Consider the following 20,685-nt stretch of genomic DNA (forward strand, 5'->3'; position numbering starts at 1 on the left):
CCTAGTCATTGCCAGCCCATGTGGATTACAAAAGACCCACAGCTGAGTTGCACCACATATTACAGGGAAGGATTCATCAACCTGGTGCTCCTCTGCTCTTCTGGGACTACAACTCCCATTTGCCCCAGCCAGCATGGCTGTTGGGATTTGCAGTCCAAAATAGCTGAGGGGTATCCGGTTGATGGAGCCTGGAAAATGCAGTTCAACACCTGACTATAGCTATGCATTGCAGGGGACGTTCAGCAACTGCAGATATAGAGGTATTTGCTTGCTTGCTTGCCCCAGTCACTCTGGGCAGCTGCCAACAAAAAATAGTAAAAACACAACACAACATCACACACTATGACTTAGAATCGCAGAGACTTAGAATTGTAGAGTTGGAAGTGACCCCAAGGGTCATCTTGTCGTCTTCTGTGTGAGCCAGTACCTTCACACATGCACACTGAGGCTTATGCTGATGAGTTCCCCTCCAAAAAATAAAATAAAGAAGGTGGGTAGAAAAGAATATCAAGTCAGTAGGGTAGCCGCATGGTTGACCGTTCATATGGAAGCCCCAGTTGGCATGGGATGGTTATCTGTATGTAAGCAGGCAAGCTCATACCATTCCTCTATCACATAATTCAGCATTGGTTCCTGATGAAAATATGAGCCATGGCAATGTGTCCCTTTTGTATACATTAAGCCTGCAACTTAGCCAGGGGTTCCATTCTGGGGATTGCGCCTAAAACCAAAATTCGCTCATACTCAAAATATATTGGGTTTAGTGGTGGGTGGCCAAAGTTGTTTTTTTCTGAGACCCTCCTCCATTTTTTGTTCTTGTTTTTTTGCTGTGTGCATAAAGCTGAATAAAGCACATAAAGTGAAATGCGGGCTTTCTGTAATCTTCACAGGAATGGTGGGAGCCATCATACACAGTTAGGCGGAGGTTATCATTCTGCCGCCACCATTTCAGATTTAGTTTCTGGAGATCGCTCTTGAACTTGAGTTGCATGTGATACATGCTGGGTGCAAACATGGTTTTTCCTCATATTCATGTTAATTGCTAACAGGCCAAAGAAGCTGACGCTGAAGGGTTACAAGCAGTACTGGTGCACCTTCAAAGACACATCTATTTCCTGTTACAAGAGCAAGGAAGAATCCAATGGGACTCCGGCTCACCAGATGAATTTGAGAGGTAAGAAAAGTCAAGCAGGGTTTTTCTAAAATAGTTTTTCGATTGGGTTTTTTCAGAGAATTGAGGAATATAGTCAAGCAAAACAGAAAACACCATAATAAAACAAAGCAATACTTTCTGTGTGTACATTTATAGCGGGGTGGGGCGGAGATGGGGGGAATGTGGCTGGCAGTCAGGGAATACATGCAAATTTGGCATACCTCTTCCCATTTCACCTCCAGTGCTGCATTTGTGATTCGTTTGTTTGTTTTTAAATTCTGCAGCACTTAAATAAAAGTGATCAAGGTGTCTTTGCTTGCTACCTAGATGGGCAGAAGAACCCTGGTCCAAGCAAGGACATAAACATTCCTTTTTGCTTGTCATGCAATATCATCCCACTGGGAGATCCGTTCAGCAGCTGCTTCACCCCTCTGTCATGTCATACTGTTTTGTTGGAGGCAGGGAAGAGGCCGTCCTGAGGGCTGTCAGAATTGATGAAAGCTACGATGGCCATTGTGCCACATTAATGACTTTTAGAGGGTTTAGTTGGCTCATGGGGTAGAATAGCATGGCTGTGTCCCCATTTCCCAAGCAGATGATGCTACTGCTTTATCTGCCACAAACAAACCCTTGTATGTGTGGCTGTAACAAGTCCCTACAGAATGTTCTGCTGCTGGTCTGAAAGCAAGACTTCATTCTGCATAAGTAAATTAGAGAGAGAGAGAGAGAGAGACTTTATCTGTTCTTATTTCTATCTCTGTCAGAAAAAGGGGGAATCATAATCATAATGCAATATGTATGCTCCCAAATTAACTACGTAAAGGGTAAAGCAAATTGCAATGAGGAGCTTTTAGAAGACATGAGAAAAAACAATTTTTTGAGAAACAAAATCAGTGCTACTTTGTCTAATCAAAACTAAGCTATTTTATTATCTAATAGCATTTCCTGGTTTTAAGCACCCCCCCATCCCTTTCAGTATGCAGAGACATTTATTCAGATACCATTTGCAAGGAATTTCTGCTGCATCTGACATTCCTAAGGCTACCAGCTCTGCTTGTATTCAGCAGTAAAGTATTCCAGCTTGGAGGGTTGTGAAACAGGCATGGCTGACATCCTTTAAAAAAAAAAAAAGCATTTGAGGCAGAAACGGAGAGAGGCTGCCAAATGACCTCAGACTATAGCTACGAGGATGTGTTCTGGGGAAGGGAAGCCTGGAATACCTTTTTGGGAGCTTTTGAACAAAGCTGCTGCTGCTGACTGAATTTTAAAAGAATTCTTTAGGAGGAGCTGAAAAAGGACTAAAATTGCATTCACTGCTTCCAAGAAAAGCGATTCCTTTTAAGAATCACACTGCTTCCATCTCTAGAGGAGGGTTGTGTTAAAAGCTGCCCACATTCATCAAGATCCACCTGCACATTGGGGTATTCTCACCATTTCAGATAAGGGACACGGGTGGCGCTGTGGGATAAACCACAGAGCCTAGGACTTGCCGATCAGAAGGTCGGCGGTTCAAAACCCTGTGACAGGGTGGGCTCCCGTTGCTCGGTCCCTGCTCCTGCCAACCTAGCAGTTCGAAAGCACGTCAAGTGCTAGTAGATAAATAAGGTACCGCTCCAGTGGGAAGGTAAACGGTGTTTCTGTGCACTGCTCTGGTTCGCCAGAAGCGGCTTAGTCATGCTGGCCACATGACCCGGAAGCTGTACGCCGGCTCCCTCGGCCAATAAAGCAAGATGAGCGCTGCAACTCCAGAGTCGGCCACGACTGGACCTAATGGTCAGGGGTACCTTTACCTTTACCTTTACACCATTTCAGTAGTGTTTGCCCCACCCCCCCAGCACTGATTAAAACAGTGTTTTAAGTTCTCAAATTTAAACATTAGCAATAGCAGAGAAAATTGCACATAAAATCCAGGGTATGCAAGAAAAACTACAAGCATTTTACGCCACCTGGCAGAACTTTATTCCATATGCATCCAGCAAAGACTTACGAAAAGGACACAACAGCTGTGGACATTTGGCATCTTTAATGTATGCAGCTGGAACTTTTTGTGGCTTGAAGAAGTCATGCTGTACCTTGTATATATATTGCATTGGTCCTTTTGCTGTATTTCTCCCCTTCCCTTTCCTGTGTTTTTGTACTGCATTCTTTTTCTTTTGGATAAATAAAATTAAAAATGAGCAAACCTCACTTTTGAGATCAAAAGGTGGGGGTAGGGCATCCACGTCAGAGACTGGAGTGTCCAAGCAGGCTCACCTGCCTGCCCCCCTTTTCCTTCACAAGTGGTCGAATAATAGTCCATTCTTACGAATATTTAGGCCATTATTATGAATAAAGGTTAAAGGTACTCCTGACCATTAAGTCCAGTCGCGGATGACTCTAGGGTTGCGGCGCTCACCTCGCTTTACTGGCTGAGGGAGCCGGCGTTTGTCCGCAGACAGTTTTTCCGAGTCATGTGGCAAGCATGACTAAACTGCTTCTGGCAAAACCAGAGCAGCACGCAGAAACGCCGTTTACTTTCCCGCTGGAGCGGTACCTATTTATCTACTTGCACTTTGACGTGCTTTCAAACTGCTGGGTGTGCTGGAGCTGGGACTGAACAACAGGAACTCACCCCATCACAGGGATTTGAACCACCAGCCTTCTCATCGGCAAGCCCTAGGCTCTGTGGTTTAGACCACAACGCCACCCGCGTCCCATACTATTATGAACAGTAGGCCATTATTATTTTGCTCTGTGCTTTCCACCCTGCCTCAGTTTCATTCACAGCTGCCTCTGTGTCCAAATGGGAATCCAGGAACAAGTCGTTCCATCCCTTCCCATGATCGTTATCTGCTAATAGCGAACCCAAAACCCAGACTTCTTCCTGCGTCGTGTAGTGTAACACATTTTATCTACCCCCCACATCCTTATGCAGAGTATAAAACCTTGCTCTTTTTTATTGTAGGGTGTGAGGTGACTCCTGATGTCAACATCTCTGGCCAGAAGTTCAACATCAAACTTCTGATCCCCGTGGCTGAAGGCATGAATGAAATTTGGCTCCGTTGTGATAACGTAAGTTTGCATCATGGGGATTTGTCACAAGGTAGCTACTGCACGTGCTTATTTGTGAAGAGTGAGTAGGGGGTGAGCGCTGCAGGGCTTTCCTGGGAACCACAAAATTATGGGACTGGCTGGCCCTGCATATGGAGCCTTATGGACTTGGAGGCAGTGTTAACTAGGGTACTGTAGCACCCAGTTTATTTTATGTGCGGTTTGCTTGCAGGTGCATTTGTTTCTTTGAACCAACTGAAAACAGGCAGCTGAAACACCAAAACAGCAGTGCCCTTGAGAGTCAGTATCCAAGGCCTATCTGAACAGAGTGGTATTGTCTGTAGGCCTTTGAGGGAAGGGGTTAAGCAGGCCTCCTCAAGAGAGGGAATTCCAGAACCTGGACACCACCAACAGTGAGGCCTTGTCCTCAGTGGCAGGCCACAAGATCAGAGCCTCCCACATAAGTTTTTAACAGGTGGGAAGAATCATAGGGAACAGGCGGTCCTTTAGATAGCCTGGGTCCAAGCCCTGTAAGGTGTTTAAGGTGACAAATGTTCACTGTGTGGCTGCCAGCAAAAACCTGAGGACATTTCTCAGTGCTGACCCCATCCCTGGCAGCAAGAGCCAGTGAAGTAAAACAGTGGCAAAAGCATTTTTTCCCCGCAATTTAGCAGAAGGAAGGGAAGTAACTAAAGGTGGCTTATTTTCAGCTGCACATTTAGTGGGTCTCTTTATTCCATATCCCGTAGTAGTTTGCAAATCGTGTACTAAAGGATTCATATTTAGCTATATACCTCAGGATAGCTGCACCAGCCCCCAGTTACAATTTCACCTCAGCCATGAACTGTGCTGGGTGGCCATAAACAAGCCACCAATTTTATATATGTTTCTCTGCCACCCACAACCCACAACATGGAGGTGAAAATAAAGGGTTGCAAAGGTGCACAGATGCGGTGTTCGAATTCAGCATTCATTGGGACTTAATTCCAGCACAACTTTACGAAACAGAATGCCACAATATTTCTGCAAGATGAGCGCTTTTGTCTCCTTTCTTATGGTTGGTTATCCTGCAAATGCATTTGGTGTTAAGTTTGGCTTACTGTGAATGTACCGAGAATTTCAGGTCTGGAATTGTCAGAACCAGAATGAAATGAAGCGAAGGCTGCAGCCTAATGGCACCTCCTTTTCCTTTCAAACTGCAGGAGAAGCAGTATGCACACTGGATGGCAGCTTGCCGGCTAGCCTCCAAGGGCAAAACCATGGCCGACAGTTCATACAACTTGGAAGTTCAGAACATCCTGTCTTTTCTGAAAATGCAGCACCTGAACCCAGACCCACAGATAATTGCTGAGCAGGTCACCACGGACATCAACCCTGAATGCCTGGTTTCCCCTCGATACCTGAAGAAGTATAAAAACAAGCAGGTACTTAACTTTGGAGTCTTATTTTGCTGGAGCCTTTGTCCAGAAAACAAGGTGGGTGGATTTCCAAATACTCCCAAAGGATCATTTCCTCCACTTTGGACCCGCTTCCTTATGCTGGCCAGCTCAATATTGGACATAATTGTAAGGTCATTGGGGGAAAGACTCTTTCCTTCATTGTGTTATAGTGAAGCCAAGCATTGTGTGCACTGATGACACTGAAAAATCTAATTTAATTTTTAAAAAATGGTTTAAAAAGACTGTGTTTCCTATCTGCTCCTTTGAAGATGGAGTGGGGAGTCTGCTCTGTGTTCATAATTACTATACGGTCATTCCAGATTCATTAACATAGTGTACAGAGGTGTGTGATCTGTTGTGTCAACTTCCCTGTGCTTTGGAGAGAGGTCGTGCCTGTTTCCACTAGTGGGAATTGTTCAGTTGCTTGAGAAGTGGTGGGTGGTGAGCATGTAACTTCACACCTTCAGTTCAGGCTGTCTGCCTCTGATGTGTTTTTCTCTTGTTCCTGCCCACTCCAAACCAGAATTTAAGAAATCTCTCCACCTGTAGTGTCTGTCCTACCAGTTTCAGGTAGGTAGCCATATTGGTCTGCTGCAGTTGAAATTAAAAAAAAATAGAAATAAAAAAATTGTCCAGTAGCACCTTACAGACCAACTACGTTGTTCTAGGTATAGTGCATGCACACAAAAGCTTATACCTAGAACAAACTTAGTTGGTCTGTAATGTGCTACTGGACAAAAAGATTTTGTCCTACCAGTGGAAAAAGTAGTATTTTTTGCATTTCCCTTTAAGGAGGCTCTTTGAACACTCCCCTGCCCCAGAAAGAGCAGTTCACCCTCCCTCTTTCTACTCCCACTCCCTCGTGACTTTTTACAGAGTACCTCTTAGTTATTTTATTGCTTTTTTATTGATTTTCAACAAAATAAGAACAGAACATAAAGTTTACCCCATTTCCCCCACTCCCCCCAGAACAGAAGATTTAGTGTGCCTGATTTTGCCATAAACCTATGTGCATAGTCTGTGGGCGCCAGTTCATTCAAATGTTTTATATTATAAAGGGGCGCTGTATTTCAGGGGAATCATCAGATGAGTTGTTCAAGGCACGAACTCTTCTCATCCGTTTTTCAGATAAGGCCATACATTCTGTCCCCAGCCTGTGATATGCAGTAGGTGTTCAAGTCCTCTCCCGTTCTGTGCTAGGAGTAGTCGTGCTGTCACCAGGAAAAGAAAGTGATGAGCTCCTTATAACATAAATTGAGCTGATCTTCCTTAAATATTGTTAGTAAACCCAGACTTGGATTCTGTTGCGCATTCTGATTTGTATGGAATTGTCCTATCAACTAACTGCCTTGCATCCTCTCCAACACAATGGTGAAGATGTTTTGTCTATGTAACTGATTCTTAAAGCAGTTAATTGCCATCTATAAATTTACTTAAAAGCTACCTCTTAATATTTGATGGCTTTAAAAACAATTAGGATGTTTCATTAATGCTGCTTAATTGAGGCTTTGATTTGGGATTAATTATTTGTCTGCAAAGCAAACAATCTTAATTTGTTTTGTTCAGGCTGTTGTTAAAAAGTGACCAAACTTGGGAATTTGCTGAATGAAGGATTTGGTTATCTTGAGCAGCGCTACCTGGAAATTTGATTCAGCCAGCACAATAAAACAAAACAAAACAAAACAAAAATTATTTTTTTGCCAATACATTTCCACTTAAACAAGTTTGACCCCATGGATAGAATCAAGTGATCTGAAGTGGAAATAAGTAGTTCATAACTGACATAGTCAGGTCTAGAATGAAAGCTATGGCTGGCAGAATAAATCAGCACTAAGATTTGGTTTAGCTCAGTTTACAAAGTCGCCTTCTGAACATGCTTGGGCTGCCTTACAAACTCTGTTTTTCAAAGGCTTGGTGGGGAAAACACAGGAATTGAATGAATTCAACAAAACGTTTTTGTTGAATACATATATTCAATTCCTGTGTTTTCTCCCACCAAAGCCAAACTGGCTTCGGAGTGTTTAGTAGCATTATAAGTTGTGTCCTGCGATAACTGAAACGAGCACCAAAACATGTGACTCAGTGCTGCTGCAGTCACATGTAAGTTTTGTTGTAACTCCTTGATTGGCACTTGTGACTATTAATGTTTGTGTGCCACCAGACAATTGCTCTTTGGTGTCCTAGCAAAACGGGGGGCGTTGAGCAGTATATCCATTTACTCATTTAATTAGACCATTTCCATACCACTTAATACCTCTATAAGCGGTGCACAGAAAATTAAAACATGCTGTGGTTGTAGTACATCTTCCATGGTGGGTTTTTTCCCCATTTCAACTTTAAATGCTTGACATTCCTACCACTGGAAGGGAACACTTCCAAGAAGTGTGTTGTGCTTTTGGAGCTCTCCGCTATGCATGATTCAGAACAGGGTGTACAGGGCAGCTTTCCTTTCCCCAACCTGCTGCCCTCCAGATGTTTTCAACTGCAACTCCCATCAATCTTAGCTGGCACAGTTACGCTGATGGAAATTGTAGTACAAAACATCTGGGAGACACCAGGTTGGAGGTGGTTAGGATTAAGGTAGCAGAAAGCATGGGGGTGGGTTTCAGACAGCCTGTTTATTACTTGGGCAGTGCAACAGAAGTTTTTATAATGTTCACTTGGAGGATTTTTATTTTTTTTGAAATTTAATTACAGAGGAAAGTTGCTTACTGTTCTTGAATTGCAGGGCAGCCTCTGTGTGTCAAAGAGGGGAGATACCATCCAGAAAAACTGGGCGTGGGCAGATCCCTTCCTTTGGCACAGTGCTGACGACCTGTATAACTTTCATTTATTCTCTGAAAGAGCCATTATCCCCAGCATGGCGAGAGCGCATGTAATGAAATTATGATTTATTTGTTTTAAAAAATGATCTTTGAATCATGCAAGAGGGCACAGACCGGGGCAGGGGGAGAAACAACTCTTGCATTGATGTAGCTTGTGCATTAAGAAGTGATGTTGTGGGTAGCAGGAGAGGTGGGGGGCAGGATAAAGTGTACCCATTCTGACCATCAAAGGTTCCCTTGATGTGGAAATGGATTGAGTGGAGCAGCAGGAGGGGCTTCGGTTAAGGAAAGCTGGCTAGAGGTGTGGACTTTTATTTTGTTAGCATTGCCTTCCTTGGATTGCTCAGATCTGGGAGGCTGCACAGGGATGTCGTGTGATGTGTTGTTGGTGGAACGAAGGAAATGCTGCCCTTGTGGAATTTGTAGAATGCAGGGAGTAAGTGGAGAGCAGGGAGGGCTGCTGCTTCTGAAGCAGCAATCTGTTGATCTATGAATCTACGGCAGCCGTGGACTCGTCACATGCCGTGTCTCTTTCCACTGCTCTGAGCAGGACTGGTTTCCACTACAGAGCTCCACGCTTTACAGTGCGAAGTTCAGCTGCCACACTTGAAATAGACAGCAAGCTCTAGGAATCAATCTTAACAGTTAAGGAATGTAGGAATCTGCCTTATATTGATTCAGACCATTGATCCATCTCACACAGTAGTGCTGTCTGCACTGACTGGCAGCAGCTCCAGCATTTTAGGCAGGAAATCTGCCCTGCCCTGCCCTGAGATGCTGGGGCCAAGGCTCTGCTACTGAACTGTGTCTCTTCTGCTGTCTGCTCTGACTGGCAACAGTTCTCCACACAGGACTTTCCCTGCCTGCCTGACTCTACCTGAGATTGCATTTCAACTGGAGCTGCTGCCAGGTGTTGGGCCTAGGAAAGGGAGCCTTTTTTCCACAAGCCCTTCTGCAAAATGGAGGTAAAGGGACCCCTGACCATTAGGTCCAGTTGTGGCCGACTCTGGGGTTGTGGCGCTCATCTCACTTTATTGGCCGAGGGAGCCGGCGTACAGCTTCCGGGTCATGTGGCCAGCATGACTAAGCCGCTTCTGGCAAACCAGAGCAGCGCACGGAAACGCCGTTTACCTTCCCACCGGAGCGGTACCTATTTATCTACTTGCACTTTGACGTGCTTTCGAACTGCTAGGTTGGCAGGAGCAGGGATCGAGCAATGGGAGCTCATCCCATCGCGGGGATTCGAACCACCAACCTTCTGATCAGCAAGCCCTCTGTGGTTTAACCCACAGCGCCACCCGCGTCCCTCAAAATGGAGGTAGTTCTTGGCAAAAGGACATTTGGTGAAAAGTGCCAACGGGGGTCAGAGTTTCCCCCATATTTAGTTGAAATAGGATCTCTTCCTCTTACCTATAGAAGTTGTTGTTGCCATTCAGAATTCATATTGTGTGCCAGCTCATTGCTTCTGAGTGCTCAGTCAGGTGCAGTCCTCTGCCCTGGCCAACCACAGCAGAATATACGGACAGACTTGGTTGGGGGAAATGGATGTTAGATGTTAGATCTGTGGTGGTTCAGTCAAACATTCAAATCATTCCATGATGCTGCAGCAGCCCAGTGGTTAGTACAGTGGTACCTTAGGTTACATACACTTCAGGTTACATACGCTTCAGGTTACAGACTCCGCTAACCCAGAAATATTACCTTGGGTTAAGAACTTTGCTTCAGGATGAAAACAGAAATCGTGCTCCAGCGGCACGGCGACAGCAGGAGGCCCCATTAGGTAAAGTGGTGCTTCAGGTTGAGAGCAGTTTCAGGTTAAGAACGGACCTCCGGAACAAATTAAGTATGTAACCAGAGGTACCACTGTACTTGATATGCTGGTGGCACTGCACTGCTTGAGTACTTCTAGGTTTCTGGTAGTCTTTGCAAGCAATTTTTCACTCCCTGCCGAATATAAGCTGTGCCTGAGTATTCCTGACTGCAGAAGAAGAGTGGAAACAGGAAACCCTCTTCCCATTTTACCTTTCCTTTCACATTTGCTAGAGGAGAGGAGCTGGTGCTCTCAAACTGCAGGTGGCCTCTTATTTCACTACAGCCGCCACGCCAGAAACATGCTGGAGATTGCTGCTTGTTTGCATGTGATTCGGATAACTTGCATACATTCAGCAACTGAGCTGTACACACTCAAAGCAACAGTTTGTTATGCTGCAGTACGTGATTCTTTTTGCTCAGAAAACAAAAGTTAATTCCATGGATCTGGAGATCAGGAGCTGCAGAAAACACAGTTTAACTTGCGCTTCTTTTTCTCTCGCTCTCCAGTCTGAGATGATAATCCTGCATTTTTATTTTGGTTTGCTGACTTGTTTGCCATTCCATTTTTCATCAACTCGGTCAGCTAAAAGCTTGCCTTAGAAGACAGGGTGAAAATCATCAAGATTCTGTGGGCTGTGGAAGGTCATCCCATGGCTGAGTCTCCATTCTCTAGAACAGCCTTCCTCAACCTGCTGCCCCCCAGGTGCTTTGGACTGCCCCCTGCCCCAGCCAGCCCTGGGTTGCTGCAGTCCAAAGTACCTGGGGAGCCCCTGGTCTCGCCGCACTCCTTTTTGCTCCCTTCTTCATGCTTGTGCTCATTTCCTGCTGCTTTTCACCCCAGGACAGTTGTTCGTGGTGAAAGGTTTTGAGTTTTTGTTTTGTTTTAATTGATTTGAACGACAGTTGTTGATAATTTGCACATTTTCCTCCCTTTGCTTTGTTGCCATATTTCTGATTTGCCTCTTTTTTTTCTGCTTCCTTTTCTTTTCTTCGCATTTGCCTTCTGCAGCCAGGCTATATAAGAGACTTGGTAAGTGACAGTAAACATAAAATAAATAAGCACTTAAAAGACTTTGCTGTGTTGTGAACATATGCTTAAAAGCAGGGAAGGGGCTCTCAGAGATGCGCTATAAGAAGCGTAGCGTGTGTTGACTTGCAAGCGCTTCCGTGTGGTGTTATGCTATGTCATGGCGTACGAGTAAAGGAGAAGCAACAGGCTGAGGAGATTCCCCACCCTTCCATCTCTCCTGCTGCCTGCTTTCCTCTGAGACAAGGGTGGGCTATGTTTTGTACGTGGCTACGTCTCCTCCTTTGCTTTCTGGCACTAACTCCAGGAAATGCACTAGTAATGGCAGATCAATAAAGGGCTTAGATACCAGCAATAGTGAAATAGAGCCTCCACATTCAGAGAAAGTGTAGCTCTAAAATAAGCAGTCAACTGGAAGACAAAACGGGGAATTGTGGGCTTTCTGAAAGCATCTGGCTTTCCATCGTTGGAAACAGGGCACTGGGCTGGATGGAAATTCTGATCTGGCAAGGATGCTCTAATGGTCACGCATTCTAGCTTAGGGGTGAGCACCTGCCAAGTCAATGAGCCGTGGAAAAAAGGAGACCTCTTAATGCAGCTGCTCTCGCTGATCCCTCTCGTGACTTCTGGCTTCCAGGAGACAGGGAGAGAGTTATGGATAGGCAGCAACCCTGATGGCGCACTCTGTTCCCATAGCCCATTGCTTGCACAGTGCTCCTGCTGTCCCTTCTCTTCCTTAATAGTAGCAATAAATAAATCAAGTGTTTAAACAACTAGGTGCTGCACGGCCATTAAGAACAACGAAGCAGATGGCCAGGCCTACAGGCTTATGGTCAAACACATAAGAAACAAGGAAAAAGCGAGACCGCGGAGGTGATGGAAAGTTAACACTTCCTGGCCAGACATTCATGACGTGCAGCTACCCATGGCGTTGCCAAGTGCGGGGACTAAATGTGCATTCGCCTCCCTTTTGGCTCTTGGCCCTTGCCAGCCCAGCTCTGAGCGAAGCCGTCAAGCACCTGTAATAGCTCTGCGGTGGCAGGCGGGTTGTATGCGGAGAAAGCACTTTGCCAGTTGCCGCTGGTCACTCGAAGGCCTTCTTTGCAAGTGAGCAGAAGATTTCACTGCTGCATTTAATGCCCCTCTGGATGAATGAAGAATGCATATTCTAGAATGGGGGAGGAAGAATGAGCAGCCTTGTTTCCTTCGCTCAGCATCCTCCCCCACCAGCTTCTTCGGCAGCGCATTTGTGACCTTTGCTTTTGCTAACATGCTTGGTTTTTAAAAACTGCAAATCCTTCCAACGAAGACTTAACCGGGGGGGGGGGGGGACAAGGAAGGGAAAGGAACCAAGAACCTCAGTGCGGGAGAGACAGAGCAGCTGAGAACTCTGGTTCCTGGAAGCGTTGCCTGTTTTTTTAAATCCAGAGACTTCTGCAGAGGCTGCCTACTTTATCCTCACTCTTTTTCCACATTCAAAAGGATTAGAAAAAATGTTTAATCATAAAAAAATAAAAGGTAGCTGAGACAGCCAGGGTATACTTGTCATTTTTCACTAGCTAATTAATTTGGGGGCATTTTTTTCTTACTTGCATGTAACTGATATTGCCCATCACCCATTTGCGGGTACATATCAGTGCACATGAAACCATCCCTGGCCCATTTCTTCCTTTTTGGGGGAGGAAGAGAATCTGGCCCTGCACAATCCCAGGTGCCTTTGCGTCTCCCAAGGCGCGCTCCCTTTCCCACCACTTGACAAATGGGTGCACAGCTGTTTCTGTGAATGTGCAGGGTTATTAAAAATAATGATAATCAGAGCAGCTCACATTTTCAAGACAAACATCACGCAGAACAACATCCTCAGAGATCAGTATTTACAATATATTTGCAGGAGCACAGTTGCAAGTTTAAGCGCAGGTGAGAAACTGTGCAGGGGCATGTTGGGGTCATTTTAATAAACCTTCTCCTCTGTCCCCCCCCCCCCCTTTGTGCAGCTCTCTGTATTTTGTTCCCTTCTTGCCACTGTCAATGCGGAGAATCAACTCTCTGTGTTGCTGCCCTACAGATCACAGCCCGGATCTTGGAGGCCCATCAGAACGTCGCCCAGATGAGTCTCATTGAAGCCAAAATGAGATTTATACAAGCTTGGCAGTCCCTCCCAGAGTTCGGCATCACACACTTCATTGCAAGGTCTGTGCAGTTATCCACCAAAAACATCAGTGTTCAGAAGTGAGAGATGGAAATGGCAAGTTGGGTATATGGGCTTCTTCAGTTACCGGGTTATGCCTGCTCATTGCCCATAAGAACGTGGAACTGGGAGCATAACAATATAAACCACCTGCTCTTGAGTTGTCTCACTGGGATTTAGGCAGAGGGAAAGAGTGCCTTGCACAATCACGAGTAAAGGTTTTCCCTACCCCGAAACTTTTTATTCTACACTGCCTTTCCAAAGTAAGTCACCGAAAACAGCTGAATAAAAAGCAATACAGAGCAGTAAAAAATCTGTTAGACTGAATGTAAACATAGGACAGCAGAGGGAGTGCTGGCGGAGGGAGGGTGGGACGTTCTGAGCCACATGAAAACTGCTTGTGTACTCAAGACCCAAATCTGACAGATGAAACTGCTCCCAAAGTGCCCACTCCTTACAGGTATCCTTGCCTGCTGCATCTTGCCATTATTTTACTTCTCCAGATTTACCACCTTCGTGGCCTCTTGTGGGCCACCTGATTCCACCCTGCTTCTGCGTTGGCTGTAACCGGGCCATTCAGTTGTTCCTCATACAGCGATGCTGAGTAATGGCCACCTCTTGAAGGAGGCTACCCGTTGTGATTCTGCATGAGTCAGTGCAGAAGGCTTGCTTTGTTGCCTTTGGGAGCCACGCTTCATATAGTCTTAACTCATGGCACAGTAAGTGCAGCAAACAGCCCAAGGAGTGGGCTTCTCTGGAGGCAGTTAGTACTTTCTCACCGTTAGGCACTTTTGGAAAGATTGAGACATTGATGTAAAAGTGTTTATTTATAATAAAAAAATTCCTTCCAGTAGCACCTTAAAGACCAACTAAGTTAGTTCTTGGTATGAGCTTTCGTGTGCATGCACACTTCTTCAGATACACAGTGCATGCACACGAAAGCTCATACCAAGAACTAACTTAGTTGGTCTTTAAGGTGCTACTGGAAGGAATTTTTTTATTTTGACTATGGCAGACCAACACGGCTACCTATCTGTAACTGTTTATTTATACAACTTGGACACCTCAGGTTCCAAGGGGGCAAGAAAGAAGAACTTATTGGGATCGCCTATAACCGGCTGATACGGATGGATGCAAGCACCAGCGACGCTATCAAGACATGGCGGTTCAGCAACATGAAACAGTGGAATGTGAACTGGGAAATAAAAATGGTAAGCAAGGCGTAGAGTTCTCTAGGCATGCTGAAGGTCAGCACGAGACACTGTCTCCATTCAGTGACACATGGCAGTCAGGCCACAAAACCTGCAATCTGAAGCAGAACCAGTGAGGGATGTGGCCTAAGAACAGAGGGTGTAGGACCCGGGGAGAATTCTGAGGGCCAAAATATATCCTAAAGAACTTCAGTTTGTTTGCACACTTTGATTATACATTGAAGACGTTAAACACGGTGGCTCATGTGACCAACTGAATTAGCAATTGATGATCTCATCATTTGACTAGGTTGTCTTATTGAAGGATATGGCATTCACTTGATAAGGAAACTCTGGCTGGTGAAAGACTGGCTATCTAAGGTCTTTCCATTCTGTCAGTCAGATGGGAAATGTAGCCATATGAATGGCACTAACCATAGTTCCTCGATTCAGTCGTCAGGGCAAACTCTGGTTAGAGAAGTGGTGGCTAGCCTTTAGCTTCCTACATGTTGTTTGTGGCTACAGATCCCATCATCCCTGGAAGCTAGTCGTGCCACCTGGGGCTTCTAAGAACTGAAGTCCAGCAACATTGTCAGAGCCACAAATTAAACCTCCTGGTTTTGACAAAGCTGAGGAAGGAAATGGCATGTAAGAGGGGAGGGATCACATGTGTTTTCCCCGTATTCTTGGTCCTCTCAGCCTTGGTTGGGAGAATCATCTGGATTGTGCTGCAGTGAATAAAATATTGGACCTAGGGCAGGGAGGCCCTGGGTTCAAATTCCTGCTAGCCATGGAGCTGTGTGATTTTGAGTCAATCAGTCTCTGCCTAGCCTACTTTATGGGGATGTTGTGATAGAACGGAATAATTCCTGTGTACACTCAGGGGCGGAGGAAGGGGGTGCAGTGGGCTGCCCCAGGTGTCACCACTGGGGGGGGGGGGACAAAATGCCAGGCAGCACTCACCGTGGGGCCTGCAGCATGCCTGAGCCACTGCATCTGAGAGACACTGTGGCTTGGGTGCACACAGGCTTCGCACTGCCCAAACTGCCCGCTGCCTCCCCCCCCCCCCTCCGCAGCTGTAGGGTGGCTGAGTGGGAGGAGGCAGGCAGACTCATTGAAGGCCCTGCAGAGCGCCTCGTCCCGCCCCAGGCGCCCGAGCGGCTTCCTCCACAGTTGTATGCACTCCTCTGGGCTCTTCGGAGGAATTTGGATAAGAATTTGAATAGGTGTGAGTTAAGTGGCAGTGTTGTCATGAAGGGCCCTTGGGCACCACCATTTAGGCTGGCACAAAGCTTTGTGTTTGCCTTGCACTTTCAGGTAACAGTAGAATTTGCCGATGACGTCCGAGTGTCCTTCATCTGCACCGAAGTGGATTGCAAAGTGGTGCACGAGTTCATTGGCGGCTACATTTTCTTGTCAACGCGTGCGAAAGACCAGAACGAAAGCTTAGACGAAGAGATGTTCTACAAACTGACCAGTGGCTGGGTGTGAGTCAGATGAGACCTCCCGTTGTACTGACAGAAACTCAACGGCCATATTAATATTTAACTTCAACAGCTGTTAATCTGAAATATGCTGCTTAATCAAGTTAAGCTTGAAGTGTATCTTTACTCTTTAATATCATGGAAACTTTTGCATTAGCAGACCAGTTTGTATGTGCACTAAACAGCACTTCCGTTAATCTGCTAGAGCAAGACAATAACACGAACCGTGTAACGCTGACGCTTGTGCCTCTCGCCCCCACGCCCCTCCCCTGCCCCACCTCAGCCAGACAGTGGGGCCTGGTCAGGTCAATTTCTGACAGATGTAAGCTAACCAAATCAATAAACACCTCTAAGCCATTTTAACTATAAAGATACCCAGGGCCTAATCTATATGAAGTCTATTTATCATGGTTAATGCATGTTTTGTGAGTTTTTAATAAATACATAAATATATATATATATATATATTGTAAAAATTGACATCCATGTGTCAACACCCCTCCTACTTTTAGAAGTAGCATTTATTTTTTTTGTGTGCAATCCAGGAAGCCCTCTTTGCTGCCCTCTTTCCCCATTCGTTTCGTTGGGGTTTTGCGCATGGGTGCCTCATGTGCAGCAGTGGTGCTTGGCGGACTCTGTCCTTTGGCCCCTTATTTTTCGCACTACGTAAATCAGGTCCATTGCAAGGATCTGGAGCTTTTTACAAAAACAATCATGCGTGGCCTTGAAAAATACTCCCTTCGTTAGGTTTTAAAGCGTATCTGTTATAACTTCTTGTTTCCTTTTGATAATCATTTATATATATATTGTGTGTGTGTGTGTCTCTTTCATCTTTCCCTTTATCTTTTTTTTTTTTTTACACCGTATTGTATTACGAACACCTTTAGTATTCACCAGCATAGTCACTGTCTACCTAAGATGATATGCAAAAAGGAAGACATCATTACAATATGAAGTAAAGGTCTATGAAGTATAAGGATTTGTGTGTGTGCGCGTGCGTGTAACTAATGTAAAAAGAAAAACACAAATTTTATAAAATTGTACAGGTTTTTCTTCCTTTTTCTTTATTTCTTTTCTTTTTTAAACTAGTCTCACAAGCCAAAGTAGGAATCGCAATAGTACCAAGCGCATTGGCCTTATGGTATGTTTTTAATCTAAGTTAAAATCCTGACTTCCTTATAGCTACGCCACAAAGCCCTTAACAAGACTCAGTTGCCTTGGCTCGAGGGTCCCCGCTTTGAAATTAACACTAACAGCCAGGGAGACCCCCAACTCGCCCTGCCTATGCCAAGGGGAGAAACCAGTATTGTGTTTATTAGTCCCGTGACATAGAACACTATGTACAAATGCCTTGTATTTTAAATAAAGGTCAAATCTTTTATTTAACCTCCAGTCTCTGTGTGTCCATTTAGTATGTGTGGTTGTATTGCTCTGGAAAACTAAAAATACATTTTTGGGGGGCGGGGGAAGAGTCTAGTGCATCACAGAGGTAATTTCTTGACCTATAATAGTATTTCCCAGAGCTGCTCAGTCATAAGTGTTCCAGAGTCAATGCTAATTACATTTGGGGGGAATAAATCATGAAGTTCTACAAGCCAGGCTGAATTTGTTTAGGGCTAAACATCGCCTCTGTACCCTTTCAAATTGGTAGGTTAATGTAATCTGAAGGCAATTTTATATAGGCAGCGTGCAGAGGTTGCTTCTAGTGGAAAATAATCACAAAGTGGGCTTCCTTCCTGTTGGAGATGAAATGTAACTTCCAAAGCTAAGAAAGGCAATCTGGCCAAACCCTCTTCATTAAACGCATCAGTTTTGCAAGCCTCAATAATGGAGACATACAAATGTCAAATTTGCTTCATGTTGCTCTTTTGGTCTCCGTGCAACTGGTTTTCTCGATGAGGCTTGAGCAGGAGAGTTGCATAACTTATTTTAGCTAAGCCATTTGTGTTAAGGATCTCTTGACCACTAGATATGGGAGGGAGCTGTGGGAGAAAGGGCAGGGTGTTTGATTGGCAGAGCCCCGTGGAGGGGGTCCGTCCTCTCTACCCCATCCCAGCACATAAGCTTTCAGCTGAGCTTGGAGGCATGCACAGGTGGGTGAGGGCATGAGGGTGCTCTGCCAGAGGCACTTGGATGTTTGCCGTTAAACATTCTGGAAGAGCAGGTGCTCATCGAGGTGAGATGAGGAAATCTAAAAGACACAGGGATTTGGACGGAGATGCAAATGTTTCAGTGTTGCCAAACACCAGACTAAATCGGACAAATGCTTTTCTCGTCCAAAAATTACCGTATTTTTTGCCCTATAGGATGCACTTTTCCCCCTCCAAAAATGAAGGGGAAATGTGTGTGCGTTCTATGGGGCGAGTGCAGGCTTTCGCTGAAGCCTGGAGAGCGAGAGGGGTCAGTGCGCACCGACCCCTCTCGCTCTCCAGGCTTCAGGAAGCTATCCACAAGCCTTGGGAGCCTGGCGGGAGTTCCCGAAACCCGAGGAGCGCAGCGGGGCACACCCCGGGCTTCGGGCAGCTCTCCGCAGGCCTTGGGAGCCGGCGCGACTTCCCGCCAGGCTCCCAAGGCTTGCGGACAGCAAGCTCCGGGAGTGATGGCGAGGTTGAGCGCAACCTCGCCATCACTCCTGGACCCGTTCTGGGGGCTGGGGTTGGGGAAAGCTTGGCCTTCCCCCGCCCCCAGCCCTGCAAGCTCCGGACCCCCAGCCCCGAGGCTAAAAACGAAGCCAGGACAGCGAGCGGAATCCATCCCGCTCGCTGTCATGACTTCTTTGCTCTTTGGGGCTCGGGGGGGGGGATAATTTTTTTTCTTTATCCCCCCCCCCAAAAAAAGTGTGCCCTATAGGGCAAAAAATACGGTAGTTCAGGTCTACATCTACGGCTTCTCTGGTAGTAGTGACAATTCCTCCTGTCAAAGTCACCTTCCGAAAAAGCCACGGGTTAAGCTAATTTATTTCCTTGTGTGGGAAAAGTTCAATTCCTATGAGGCTAGAAGCTCTTCCTCAGACCGTTTTATGCCAGCTAAGAATTTACTGGAGGAGCTTAATCAACAAGTCAGGTGTGGCTGGAACAGGAAAGAGAAAGAGAGACACCGTGTGGCTTATAAGCAGGAGGCAGGAATGACCCTCTGCTGCACAACGCAGGTGTAGATTTGCATCTTGCTTCAAAGAATTGTAGGGCTGGAAGGGACCCCAACAGCCACCAGTGTCACCATCCTAAGATTTTCAAACACACCACACACACAATCAGGTTTCTAGCCCTCATGACGGTGAAGGGGTATTTTGAAACATGGTGAGAAGGCTTCATGAGTTTTCATTCGTCAGGGAGTGGGATTTTATGGCTCAGCAGCTTTTCTTGCCTCTCCGTGACTGCTAAAAGCAGAGTAAGTTGAGCAAAATAAGCAAATACTTGCAAAATCTCTTAATTAGATGGCTGTTCGCAGCTGGATTCAGTTTCCCTTGGCATGGAAATTAGGTCACAAACTTGGCACAGACCTGTCCTTTGCCCTTTCCTCCCCTCCCATTTCCTCTTCACTTCTGGTCCACACTTTTCCCCCTGCCAAAACAATAATAATAATCAGCAATATGTTGCTTTTGTTCCAGTATTCTCTGGGAAGGGCTGGTGCTTGCATAGATAGACCTCTTCAATAAGCACATAAGCAGCAGTGGCTGGAGAGCTTCTGTGACTGTCAAGCTACCTTGTAAGGGCTTCATTTCCTTCTCCCTCCTCTTCCCTCTTTCCTCTTCAAACCACACACAAAAATACAGAGGTTTGCTCAGCGCTCGTTAACCCTTTTGGAGGGATCGTGTGATCAAGCTTCAATGAGGATGAGTGGGACAATTTTGGAAATACTGTCCAAATGAGACGCTTATTAACACTCAATTTCCAACTTGGAGAGGATTGCAAGCCATGTGAGAAGCAGACCTTTTGTGAGATAAGAGCCTCCAAAATGCTAAGTAATGCATACTCGTTAATAAGTCAGTTAATAAGTCTTTTTGTGCTGTTGGAGCCCCTGAGCAGTAGGTCTGTTCTGTTCTGCTGTCTGCCTCAGAGTGTGAGTTTGTAAGAGTTTTAGTGATAAATCTATGTAACACATTCATAACATAAGTAATACCTGCCTGTTTTGTGCATGTATATTTAATCTAACAAGTGCAAGGACACCGTGAGTAAAAGCTATTGCTATTTAAAAGAGTAGTTTTTCTAGCAGACCTTCATGAGAAACGAACAACCATCTCTTACATCTTATGAGCCATATGCAAGACGCTTAGTTTCCGACTTGGGGAAGGTTACAAGCCACTTGGGAGGCAGAGCTTAATATTCAGTTAACAGACTTGGAATGGCAAAGTATGTGGGCTGAGACTCATTTAAAACTACTTTTGCAAAAATCAGAGAAGCCAACCGAAAACGGTCAGTGGACCATGCTAAGATTGAAATACACAAAGCCAAGTTGTTCACCTCTGCTGGAGGAGTTGATTTTTGTAGACATTAACTCTGTTGTCCAAAAATACATATTCCCTAATTCCACTATTGCA

The 20,685-nt window shown here is 45.5% G+C and overlaps 1 protein-coding gene and 1 long non-coding RNA gene across 7 annotated transcripts in view; one reads left to right on the forward strand and one right to left on the reverse strand.

Annotated features, from left to right (window-relative positions):
• FERMT2 (FERM domain containing kindlin 2) overlaps positions 1-17,534 on the forward strand; it is an 87,619-nt gene extending 70,085 nt beyond the window's left edge. For 3 of the 6 annotated variants that reach the window (XM_083514830.1, XM_083514829.1, XM_083514832.1), the window contains 7 exons: positions 1,050-1,174; positions 4,098-4,204; positions 5,386-5,607; positions 11,269-11,289; positions 13,352-13,476; positions 14,544-14,685; positions 15,982-17,534. In XM_083514830.1, the coding sequence (XP_083370956.1) occupies positions 1,050-1,174; positions 4,098-4,204; positions 5,386-5,607; positions 11,269-11,289; positions 13,352-13,476; positions 14,544-14,685; positions 15,982-16,155 (916 nt within the window). In that variant the 3' untranslated portion in view covers positions 16,156-17,534. The remainder of the gene's footprint in view (positions 1-1,049; positions 1,175-4,097; positions 4,205-5,385; positions 5,608-11,268; positions 11,290-13,351; positions 13,477-14,543; positions 14,686-15,981) is intronic. The other 3 variants (XM_083514834.1, XM_083514831.1, XM_083514833.1) reach the window with 1 other exon arrangement.
• LOC310712925 lies at positions 6,758-7,732 on the reverse strand. Its single transcript, XR_014529016.1, has 2 exons — positions 7,619-7,732; positions 6,758-7,532 (listed from the first exon to the last, which is right to left on the reverse strand). It is a non-coding gene; the product is annotated as an uncharacterized lncRNA (long non-coding RNA).
• Positions 17,535-20,685: the final 3,151 nt, after the last annotated feature.

Source organism: Podarcis liolepis (assembly GCF_965112155.1).
Source record: "Podarcis liolepis genome assembly, chromosome: 1".
In the NCBI taxonomy this organism is placed as follows: domain Eukaryota; kingdom Metazoa; phylum Chordata; class Lepidosauria; order Squamata; family Lacertidae; genus Podarcis; species Podarcis liolepis.